Source organism: Podarcis vaucheri, assembly GCF_965113315.1.
Source record: "Podarcis vaucheri genome assembly, chromosome: 2".
Taxonomy (NCBI): domain Eukaryota; kingdom Metazoa; phylum Chordata; class Lepidosauria; order Squamata; family Lacertidae; genus Podarcis; species Podarcis vaucheri.
The window spans coordinates 14488176-14500413 of NC_138760.1; the positions used below are offsets into that span (position 1 = coordinate 14488176).

At 44.9% G+C, this 12238-nt stretch overlaps 1 protein-coding gene across 3 annotated transcripts; it reads right to left on the reverse strand.

Annotated features, from left to right (window-relative positions):
• Positions 1-408: 408 nt before the first annotated feature.
• On the reverse strand, positions 409-8773 carry MFSD5 (major facilitator superfamily domain containing 5). Of its 3 annotated transcripts, XM_082212675.1 has the most exons (3): positions 8667-8773; positions 6388-6473; positions 409-2327 (listed from the first exon to the last, which is right to left on the reverse strand). In XM_082212675.1, the coding sequence occupies exon 3, from the start codon at positions 2271-2273 to the stop codon at positions 915-917; it is 1359 nt and encodes a 452-aa protein (XP_082068801.1). In that variant the 5' UTR covers positions 2274-2327; positions 6388-6473; positions 8667-8773; the 3' UTR covers positions 409-914. The 3 variants fall into 3 exon arrangements, with proteins under 3 accessions (XP_082068801.1, XP_082068802.1, XP_082068803.1); XM_082212676.1 differs by lacking the exon at positions 6388-6473 and having other exon boundaries at positions 8667-8763; XM_082212677.1 differs by lacking the exons at positions 6388-6473; positions 8667-8773 and adding an exon at positions 5282-5465.
• Between the last annotated feature and the right edge of the window lie 3465 nt (positions 8774-12238).

Below are 12238 nucleotides of genomic sequence, written 5' to 3' on the forward strand. Positions count from 1 at the left end.
GCTCCCTTCCAATTCTACAATTCTATGATTTCTATCTCCGTCTCAAGACATTTGCTAAAAGACAAACCTTTCATATTCTTTCGCTTGATAACAAGTTGTGTTTCCTGTTACGGATCAAATTATGTGGAAAACCTTTCAGGTTCTCCTTTCTGCCCGCCCTCTAAAAATGTTGGAACTCTAAAATCAGTTATGTAGTAGGAAGGGAGAAGTTTGAGCAATACAGGGCCTTCATTCGTGCACATGAAGGGTTAGCCCTCTCCCTTCCCGCCCACATCAGCACAGCCAATGGTCAGGAATGATGGGAACTGTAGTTACAGCATCCAAAGAGCCACCAATAATCAATCCTGGGCCTAAACTATGAAGGCCTCACCATATATACCCCCCCCCGCCAAATAAACACTGAGAAGAGAAGCTTTATGTATTTTATTCTTTTCCAAAAGCAGAGGGTTGACAACATGGAATTTGGCTGACATTGTGAACAAGTTCAATACTGATAATGGATGGTCAGTCTATCAACCTCACTGCTCACTTAAAAAATAATAATAATAGAGGGCTGTGTCCTTTTCACCCATTGCTTTCCACAATCTATCCAGGATGAAGTGGTAGGAAGCACTCCCCACACCCTCACACACAAATTTTGGTAGCAGAAGTCAAGATGCCTCAGGAATCAAAAACTCCATGGTGCAGAAAAGAAAGCTATTCTTGCCACAGATCAAGTCCGATAGGGATCAATCCTTATTGAAAAAGGCATAGAAAAGATTCTCCCATGTGGGGAAAAAGGACACACAAGACTCAGAAGAGACTCTTGTGTTCTCTCTGCAAAGTCCTTACCTATATACAGTACCAGCACTGTGATGTGCAACAGACGACTGGCCAACTCCAGAGCATCTTCCCCCAAGAAAAAGCATCACATATCAGAGCTCAGGAGAAGAGACCTCGCTTTGACCAGGCGGACTGGGCAACCTGAGCTCTGCATTGTTACGGACCACCGTGAAGAGGCTCACGACGGCCAGGAGGGCCATCACCATCATGACAGAGCAGATGGTGAACATGTTCCTGGTGCCTGTCTTGTAGTCGCTGTCGTGGAGGATCAGCAGGCCGAGGCAGGCCAGCAGGTTGAGCGGGACGCGGAACCAGTGCATGACACCTGCCTGGTCCTTCTCGGGGATCACCTTCTGCCGCAGAAAACCCATAGAAGGGAAGTAGAGCCCGCAAGACAGCTCAATGAGCAGGAAGGCCAAGAAGGACTCAGAAGGGTTCTCCTGCCCAGGGTTGGTAGAGAAAGTCAGCATGAAGAGGGAGAAGAAGACCATCAGGACCGAGAGGGAAAGGATGTGCATGGGCTGCAGGTGGTATTTCTTGGAGGTTGCGACGCGGTAGAGCGATGAGCCTGCCATGCTGGCCGCCATGAAACTAGAGAAGACTATGCCCAGGGGTGGGTTGTGGGGATCCAGGACGGGAGTCCAAAGGAAGATGAAGATGTAGATGACACTCTCAAACAAAGCCTGGATGGTACCCAAAAGCAAGACCCGGCGGTCTGAGAGGAGGCACTTCAAGGCATCAGTGCAAGTCCTAGAGAGAGCCCTCTTCTTGCCGTAATTTTCGTCCCAGTTCTTCATCGCCAGGACACCCGCCAGCATGAGAAAGGGGATGGAGACCATGAAAGGGGCCACTGGGCCCAGCCCCAGCCATTCGGCAAAGACGTTGGCTACCACGCCGGCTCCGATAGCGATGATGCCATTCCAAAAAGCAGCCTTGGAGAAGGTAGCGGGGATCCACTCGGCCGGGAAGTCGTGGCGTTCCACGTGCTCGTGGACGTACCACGCCTCGAAGGCAGAGAAGAGCAGGGCAGTGGACAGCCCCCCTAATATCCTTCCCACAATGAGCACAAAATAATCCCAGGAGAGCTTTGTGAGGCAGCAGACGGAATAAGTCAAGGAGAAGAGGATGCAGGATTTCTTACGGCCCAGGCGGTCAACCAAGGAGCTGGAGACCAGCCCAAACAGCACGCTGGAGGCAAAGCCGCAGACGTAGATGATGGTGATCTGAGCCTCCAAGAAGTGGTAGTGCTGGTACAGTTTATAGAGATAAGGTCCCTGCAGCCAATCAGCGGCAAGGGCCAGGAAGTAGACCTGGTAATAGTCTAGCTGGAACCGCAGGAAGGCTGGGTTGGAGAAAGACCTGCCGGTGATCTTGGAACGGCAGGCAGAGAACTCCAAGCCAATGCATATCAGCAGGAGGAAGGCAAAAGCAACATAGGCAGTGACCAGCATGGTGTTCTAAATCATCATGTGCAGTGCATCTCCCAATATCTGCTCCCAACACACCTGAAAGAGAAGAAGGCAAGAGACACGGATGTGACAATTTGCACTAGGCAGCTTTGCAGCAAGACTTGGAGGTAGGCAGAGCAAGGTTTATCTGTGGTGCATTTACACTTCTGAAAAAGCTTGGTACAAACTGTATGCACACTTTTGTGCAGTCTTAACACTTTCACACACCCTGCACACTAAAGATGACACCCCACCCAACGCCTTGCACAGATAAATCCTCTAAGCTCACCATTATGTTGGAAAGGCTGTGGAGAACGAGGTTCCTAAATTCATGTATGGTGGGAGTGCCCTGTGGTCCATGCCTTTTGGGGAAAAGTTTTTAATTTAATCTGACCTCCAAAATCACTAAACAATCTATCCCTCCTAATTTGGCGCTTGCCTTATTATGATTAGATTTGACCGCAAATTCTACCCTTAAATCTAAAGAATTAATTTCCTTTCTGTTCACAGCAGCTAGACTAGTTATTGCCCAACAATGGAAGGAAACTTCTAATATACCAATAGAGGCTTGTGTTAATAACATCTGGAGCATTGCTCTGTCAAAACGCCTCACATACCACCAGTGACTAATCAAAGGCCTCTCCGAAAAAGATACCTTTGACACAATCTGGTCTCCCTTTTTCTCTTTTATTGAAGAAGAACAGGATATTTTAATGCCACCATCATCACAGATGTGTCTGTGGAGGGGATATAATGATTGAACACATATTGTATTATAACTGTATTGTAACTTTTGAATACGTGTTTTTAAATGAATGAATGACAACACCCCGAAACTTTGAACACATTTTGAAACAATGAGTACATTAGTGAACAATTTATTGCCTGGCCATCTGCAACAAATGGGAGTCACCTCCAGGTAACCAAGAATAAAGTTTTGTGTAAACTAGAAGAGGATCAACTTCTCCTTTCATGCTACTAATATGAGCCTTCCATTCATAAGCAATATAGCTCTAAGTACCAAAATGCTGGCTATACACAACAAAAGACCAATCATCTTCAGGCTGTTTGTGAAGCGTCCTAGAGCAATGCTTCTCAACTGTTTTCTAACCCATGTTCCATCTTTGCAATTACAGAAATCCCACACCTCCCCTCTTATTTTAATTGCATTTTTAAATGGATGGAAATTGCATAGACTTGATTATTATTATTTTACTCATATTGTACAAATTCTTTGGGAACATTCAGGTCCCACCCACCTGCCCAATATATTCATATGCTTCACTGGTGGAAAAAACACTGTTCAAGAGGGACTCTAGGAGAGTAGTGGACTAGGTGAAACTTTGGTCTTCTCCAGCAGAGCAATTCTTATGTTCACAAGCTACATAGTGGTATTTCTGAGCATACAAGGTGGGTGTAACAACAGGGCTAGCTTCCACGTGTACTTTAGCTTATCTTTCAATTTCATCTTGTAGTTTTTACAACAGGGCTAGCTTCCACGTGTACTTTAGCTTATCTTTCAATTTCATCTTGTAGTTTTTAAAGTTGGCACAGACTAGAATTGCAAACGGGGGCCAATTGGTGCTAAAGAAGGATAGAACTTACTTTATGTATGCTACAACAGCAGCAAGAATACTTATTGCAAAGTATTGGAAGACACAAGATTTACCCACTCTGGAAGAATGGCAGATGAAGGTGATGGACTATATGGAACTGGCGGAAATGACCGGCAGAATCCGAGACCAGGGAGAAGAGTCGGTGGAAGAAGATTGGAAGAAATTTAAAGACTATTTACAGAAATACTGCAAAATTAATGAATGTTAGAATGATGTTGGACTGAAGTTAAGTGGTTTTAAGAAGCAATGTTAAAAGGAATATGTAAAAATGGATTGTTAACAGGTGAAAAATTAAAGTTATTATATTTTAAGATAAGAGATTAAGATAAAATTAAAGAGGGAAAGGATTTGCTGAACTAACTAATTTGAACTGGAATACAAAAAGGGAGGTGTGAGGAGGTCGGGGAAACAGGCAAATGAAAGATAAGACATGGAAAGACCAATCTGTTTTTTTAATTGTTTTTTATCTTGTATTTTTACTTTTTTCTTCTATTTTTTTCCCCTTTTTCTTTCATTCTTTTTTCGGGTTTTTTTTGCATATTTTGTAATATGTTGAAACCTTAATAATTATCTTAAAAAAAAAAAGAATTGCAAACGGGACAGAGTGTAAAAGCAGAAGCATATGGAGATTAGTGGCAAAAAGGGGTTAAGGAACCTAATGTTCCCTAACCTAACCAGGGACGCGGGTGGTGCTGTGTTCTAAACCACTGAGCTTCTTGGGCTTGCCGATCAGAAGGCTGGCAGTTCGAATCCCCATGATGGGGTGAGCTCCTGTTGCTCTGTGCCACCTCCTGCCAGCCCAGCAGTTTGAAAGCACACCGGTGCAAGTAGATAAATAGGTACCGTTGTGGCAGGAAGGTAAATGGCGTTTCCGTGTGCTCTGGTTTCCGTCACGGTGTTCTATTGCACCAGAAGTGGTTTAGTCATGCTGGCCACATGACCCAGAAAGCTGTCTGTGGACAAACGCTGGCTCTATTGGCCTGAAAGCAAGATGAGCGCCACAACCCCATAGTCACCTTTGACTGGACTTAATCATCCAGGGGTTCTTTACTTTTTACCTAACCTATAACCTCAAGATTGTCCTGGACTTCTAACTGGCATCACTTCCAGCCAGCATGGTCAGAGATGAAGTATCGAACAATATCTGGAGGGCCGCAGACTCTCCACCCCCAGGATAGGGGAATGGGGAGCAATGCTGGGCATTCAAGCCCAAGTGAGAAGGGAAGAAACAGCTTTGTTCTACTGATAAAGCCAAATTACTTTAAGATTTCCCCCCACCACAAGAGATACAATCCATGCCTCCCCCCACCCCAAAATAAATTGAGACTTTTCATGATGCCCAATTACTTTCCGCATACCAGAGTCAAAGAAGAGACAGAAATAATGCATACTAACCTTGATCAGCGTCCCACACTATATGCAAAGTAAGACCTGCTGAAATGCTCTCCGCTGCCTGAAACATAACTTCATTTTAAAAAAACCGAACCCTAACTTCTGGAAATTGCAAGGAAGTGATTGCTCCAGAGACTTAAATGTAAAGCAGCCCTCTCAGTAGCTCAGATAAACTACTGTGTAAAGACCACCGGGATACTTGGCAAAGCTAGCAAGGAGAGCCACTGAGGAACTATCCTGTGCCTCCTCAAAGCTAAGAAAGAGAAATTGAGTGAGCCTGAGGTTACTAGAGGCTGCTACAGCCAAGTATTCCTCATGTTGTTTCAAATGCTTCCCATATGAGCAGTGAAAAACAAGCTCAACCAGCTAAACTAGCCATCTCCTCCACCACACAGCTTGTGAGCAATCAAGAACAACTTTTTGGTTGAACTACAAAACTGTCTCCCAAGGATTCCTTTGCAGCCTGTTATTAAAATGTCTGTAATGCCTCTACAGCCAGGAGGCAGAAGCCACTAAAAATATCTGAGAGTGTAATATTATTGCAGCAATCCTGAATTACAACTTTCCTACAACTCAGTTATGGAGCTTGTAGCTCTCATGTTAACCTGATAAAGATCAACACCCACACCTTACCTCTATGCAAGTATTAACAATGAAAACCAGAAAGAGCAATTTAAACTCAATAGTGCAGAAAGCAATTGTAAACGCATATTGTTTCCTCACAAACCCCTAATGTTTTGCCTCCATAACCTTCCACTGTATGACTAATTATCACTGATCCCTAAAAATGTGAATCTCTCTATTTACTGGTCAAACACCTGCCCTATGCAGGTTTTCAATTTATGCTTAACTCCTCACCAGATTCATGGCATCAGATTCATCTCCAGTGCCTTCAGGAGATTATCTTTAGAACAGAACAGCCACCTCCTTCACAATGATATTAGGAGAATAGAGGAACTAAGAGTATTTTATTTTCCCAAGCTTTAAAGGAGCAGCACAGTTTAGATCTAAAGAAAGCATGAACGGGCTTATTTGGCTTTTGCAATCAGATTTAGGAAAGTGTGGAAGTCTGGCAACCTAAAACCAGTGCTTTTTTAGGGAGAACTCACCGGAACTCAGTTCCAGCACCTCTCAGGTGGGTTCCAGCACCTCTCAGGTAAGTTCTGGCAGCTCTCAGGCGGGTGCCATTGCCATTCTAAGAGAAAGAGAGAGGCGTTCATGGTGAGCTCCGGCACCTCATTTTCTGGAAAAATAGCACTGCCTAAAACCATGTAATAATACATTAAGTTATTTGTTTTTTAACTTTGATTTATTAACTCAAAAGTATTGGTTACAGAAAATATACTGTACTAACAATGCAATCCTGTGCACCCAGAGTGGCTGGAGCAACCCAGTCAGATGGGCAGGGTAAAAATAATAAAAATTATTATTATTATTAGTCCCATTTAACTCAACGGGGCTTACTTACAGGAGGCAAGTGTGCAGCCTATGTAAATTAAGGCAGGCAATGCCAACACCATGTCCTCAAAACAATTCATGCATACAGATTTAGGTTAAGCTATTAGCTCCCAAGCCGCAGCAGCTCAGCAACAGAAGACACTTTGGCTAAGCCTGAGAGGGGGCCAGGCTTGGATAAACCTCCTCCCCATATAGCCCAAATCCCTACACACACATAGCAGCATGGCACTTCTGAGGCGAAACAGAAAAAAGTTCTCTCCACACCACCACCCAGGGGAGATGGCTGCAGGCAGAGCTAGGGTTGCCACCTGTCCTGTATAATTCAGGATTGTCCCATATTTCAATGCAAAATGCTACGTCCTGTATTGATAGTTCAGGTCTTTTCTCTCTTTCTATCTAGGTCAGCCTGGACATCTCAGTTGATCAGAGTGAGGTGCTGATAAGGCCAAGGTTGCAGGTTCCATTCCCGAATGGGATGGCTGCATATTCCTGCACTGAAGCGGGTTGGGATTCGATGATCCCCTGGGTCCCTTCTGACTACATACATGATGATAATGATGATAATGATGATAATAATAATAATAATTTATTATATAAATTTATTATTTATACCCCGCCCATCTGGCTGGGTTTCCACATGATTCTACGATTCTCTCTGTCCCTCTCTCTGCCAAGTTAGGGAACCTTTGCAAAGGCAGGTGTGTGAAACGTCATGCAGTGGAGTCAAGCATATTGTGTGTAAGAACCTTTTAATGATGGTGAAAGAGGAGAGCGCAAAATACGGTCTGAAGCTCAACATCAAAAAACAAAGATCATGGCCACTGGGCCCATCATCTCCTGGCAAATAGAAGGGGAAGAAATGGAGGCAGTGAGAGATTTTGCTTTCTTGGGCTCCATGATCACTGCAGATGGTGACAGCAGTCACAAAATTAAAAGATGCCTGCTTCTTGGGAGAAAAGCAATGACAAACCTAGACAGCATCTTAAAAAGCAGAGAGATCACCTTGCCAACAAAGGTCCGTATAGTTCAAGCTATGGTTTTCCCAGTAGTGATGAAGGGAAGTGAAAGCTGGACCATAAAGAATGCTGATCGCCGAAGAATTGGTGCTTTTGAATTATGGTGCTGGAGGAGACTCTTGAGAGTCCCATGGACTGCAAGAAGATCAAACCTATCCATTCTGAAGGAAATCAGCCCTGAGTGCTCACTGGAAGGACAGATCGTGAAGCTGAGGCTCCAATACTTTGGCCACCTCATGAGAAGAGAAGAATCCCTGGAAAAGACCCTGATGTTGGGAAAGATGGAGGGCACAAGGAGAAGGGGACGACAGAGGACAAGATGGTTGGACAGTGTTCTGGAAGCTACCAGCATGAGTTTGACCAAACTGCGGGAGGCAGTGGAAGACAGGAGTGCATGGCGTGCTCTGGTCCATGGGGTCACGAAGAGTCGGGGACACGACTAAACAGCAATTGTGTTATAGATAGGTAGCCGTGTTGGTCTGCCATAGTCAAAATAAAAAAATTCCTTCCAGTAGCACCTTAAAGACCAACTAAGTTAGTTAGTGGTATGAGCTTTCGTGTGCATGCACACTTCTTCAGATACACAGATACAATTGTGTGTGAATGATAAGATTGTACAGTGGTACCTCGGGTTACATACGCTTCAGCAGTACTTAACCCGAGGCACCACTGTAATGGATTGGGGGGGTGGGGAGGGGAAATAAATCGCACCCCAGAACAAAGGCGGTAGCCCTAATGCGAGAGTACCCCCACCCGCATTTCCAGGGCGGGAAAGGGAGGAAGCAACACCCCCTTCCCCGACCCTCGCAGAGCCCCCTCCCCGCCCAGCCCCCTTCGCTTCCGACCCTTCGGCCTGAGGGGGGGGGAATGCCCCTCCCGGACTCCCCCCCCCCTCGGCCCTTCCCTTTACCAACCTGCCTGGGTCTCTCTCCGGCTCCCCTCCCCTCAGACCCGTCCTCTCCGCCGGGGGGGAGCTCACGCTGCATGCCCGACGCCTCGCTTCCGCTTCCGCTTCCGGAGCCGACGCGCTGCCTTTCACGTGGCCGCCGGCCGCGCGCTCGGCCTGTCGCGAGGCCGCCCCCTGGAGGCGAGCGCCACAAAGTGCAGGCTGCTTGCGGCGCCAACTGTATCAAGCCTCGGTCCGTCCGGCTTTTTATTTAATACAAATTTAATTTAGCAGCAGCAGCAACAACAACAACCTTAATTTAACAGCAGCAGCAATAACAACAGGAAGAATTTCTTTTGCATCTCTTGTAAGAAGAGGGTTTAATTTTTAGGCCGCTCCACCACGTATTAAAAAAAGGACCTCTACAGAAAACTGAAGCGGTGGCGGACAGTTCCAATCAAAATATGGCAAAAAATACGTAGGTACATAAAAACAACAACATTGCATTAATAAGAAATCAAGATAAGAAACTTTTTTAATATAAAATAATGGAAATGGTTTATTGAATATTTACAAACAAACTGTAAATAGATAAGAACATTGGCAGGTGTATCGCAATAACCAGCAGTTTTATAAGAGTGTATATGTAAAGTAGATTAATAAATGAATAAATTGAGTTAGTCTGGATTTGCAGAAAATATTAAAAATGAACTTAAGGAACTGCAGAAAGAGGGGGAAGGAAGTCAAGTTTTGAAATGTTGAAATTACACACGCACTCTATATATGGCTAATACATGAAATGGGATAATCAATTCGTTTTTCTCTTCAGCCTCCAGGTTCTCACTGAGAAAGTGGGTAGAGATATGTTTGCCCCCTCTCTCTCCTAACCCTACTGTACTGGAAATTATCGTAGAAATGTGCAGTTGGAAGGGACCCGTACGGTCATCTAGTCCAACCCCCTGCGATTCAGGCCTATGCAGCTGCCCCATAACATACCTGTCAACTTTCCCCTTTTCTTGAGAGAAATCCTATTCGGAATAAGGGAATTTCCCTTTAAAAAAGGGAAACATTGACAGCTATGCCCCATGCAGGGATCAAACCTGCAAGCTTGGCATAATCAGCACTGCACTCTAACCAACTGAGCTATCCCAGTCTACCTGTGGACATCAGTGAAGCAGGACCAATAAAAGGAAGTACAGTGGTACCTCGGGTTACATACACTTCAGGTTTCATACGCTTCAGGTTACAGACTCTGCTAACCCAGAAATAGTACCTCGAGTTAAGAACTTCAGGATGAGAACAGAAATCGTGCTCCGGCAGCGCGGCAGCAGCTGGAGGCCCCATTAGCTAAAGTGGTGCTTCGGGTTAAGAACAGTTTCAGGTTAAGAACGGACCTCCAGAACGAATTAAGTACTTAACCCGAGGTACCACTGTACTTCCTTCAAGTGGCACATAGTTAAACTTTGGAACTCACTTGGGGCTTGTCCACACTTCAAAGCACTGTTTACTACTTGCCCTGTGCATTCTAGGCACAGGTATAAGTTGTTTTGCCTTTGCTTCCCTCCGGAAAACGCTAAATTGGAACAAACAACACTCTGCAGAAAACCTAATAGCTCTTCCCCCCCCCCCCGATTCAGCCCTAAACTACGTTTTTCCAGGAAAAAGCGGTGAAGCAAATGGAAATGTAAATTAGCCCTTGGATGGCTTTCAAAAGAGGGGTCGGATGAATTTATGGAGGACAAGGCTGTGTCATTGGCTGGCTGCTAGCCACAATGGCTATGCGCAGCAGGCGTGGGAAAACTGTGGCCCTCCAAAGGTGGCTGGATTGCAACTCCAGACCTTTTTTTTAATAACTTTTTTATTGAAAATTATCCAGAAACATATCATCCTTATTCCCCCCATATTTCCTCCCTCCCCCTCCCTCCCCCCACAGAACTCGCCCACCCCCCAACTTCCCTCAGTTCCAGTCTTTGATTTCTCTAAAAATGCTGTTTTCTGCATGTTACACAGTTGTATAGATCCTCAAACTATTTAGCTGATTATTATCAATAAAAAGTTTGTGAATGTTTATTCAAAACCAGCCAAGCAGTCCAGTTCGTTTTGTTGCGTCTTCTAATACTTTGTAAAGGGTTCCCATTCATCTTTAAAGTCACAGTTATCCTTGTCCCATAGCTTGTATATCAGTTCTGCCAGTTCTGCATAGTCCATCAATTTTTCTTGCCATGATTCTTTAGTTGGGGTTTCTTCAGTCTTCCATCCTTGCGCTATTAAAACTCTCGCGGCCGTTGTCGCATACATGAAGATGTTTTTCAGCTTTTTTGGCAGATCTTTCCCTACAATCCCTAATAAACTCCAGTCTTAATTGGTGGTTCCAGCTGGGGCTGATGGGAATTGGAGCCCAACAATGTTTGGAGGGATATAGGTTCCTCTTCATGGAAGTACGGCACCTCACTTTTCCTCTCCCTAATTACATTGTCATTTGATTAGTCTGCCCCTTTCAATGCAAAGAAATCACATTGCAAATAATGGAAGGGGAAGGTAATCAATAACATACCTTTTGGAACCTGAAAGGAAGAACAACTGTGAATACCAATTGCATTTGCTGGATTGAAATTCCATTCTGGACATGGAAAAAAAGAACAACCATTCGGCTGCTTGGAACAAATGGCTAGGTTGTGCTCAGGTGTGAAGTAAGAGTTTGGTTGACTGGGGCCATCCACCAATATTTCATGGCAACCTCCCCTCCAAAATGAATTGACAAGCTTCCACACAAGCAGTGAATGAAGTTGCATCACTGATGTTTCTTTTTCTTTACTGAACGGATTTTCCACATTAAGAGGAAATGTTTATTTGGTTTTTTTTTTAAGATACAGGCTGGAATTATTATCATGATTACATTATCAGCCTGGACACTGAGATCCAGCGCCGAGGGCCTTCTGGCGGTTCCCTCATTGTGAGAAGTAAAGTTACAGGGAACCAGACAGAGGGCCTTCTCGGTAGTGGCCCCTGCCCTGTGGAACGCCCTCCCTTCAGATGTGAAGGAAATACCGTATTTTTTGCTCTATAACACGCACCTGACCATAACACGCACATCGTTTTTAGAGGAGGAAAACAAGGGGAAAAACATTCTGAATGAAACAGTGGATGTATCATTTTTGTGCTTCATACTGTGGCCACAGACATGTGATCTGATGGTGAATTTGGGCTGACCCAATGCAAAGATCCTGAGGATCCATGTGAATCCATGCTTTGTAACCACGTTTTTGCACCACTGCAGCCCCAGGCAACAGTGGGTGCGTGATTTTTGGGGGGCAGGCTGTAGCCATGGACATGCTATGTTCTCTGATGGTGAATTTGGGCTGACCCAATGCAAAGATCCTGAGGATCCATGTGGATCCATGCTTTTTAACCACATTTTTGCACCATTGCAGCCCCAGGCAACAGTAGGTGCATGATTTTGGGGGGGCAGGCTGTAGCCATGGACATGCTATGTGCTCTGATGGTGAATTTGGGGTGACCCAGTGCAAAAATCCTGAGGATCCATGTGGATCCATGCTTTTTAACCACATTTTAAGTGGGGAGGGAAGGAAAAACACAGAA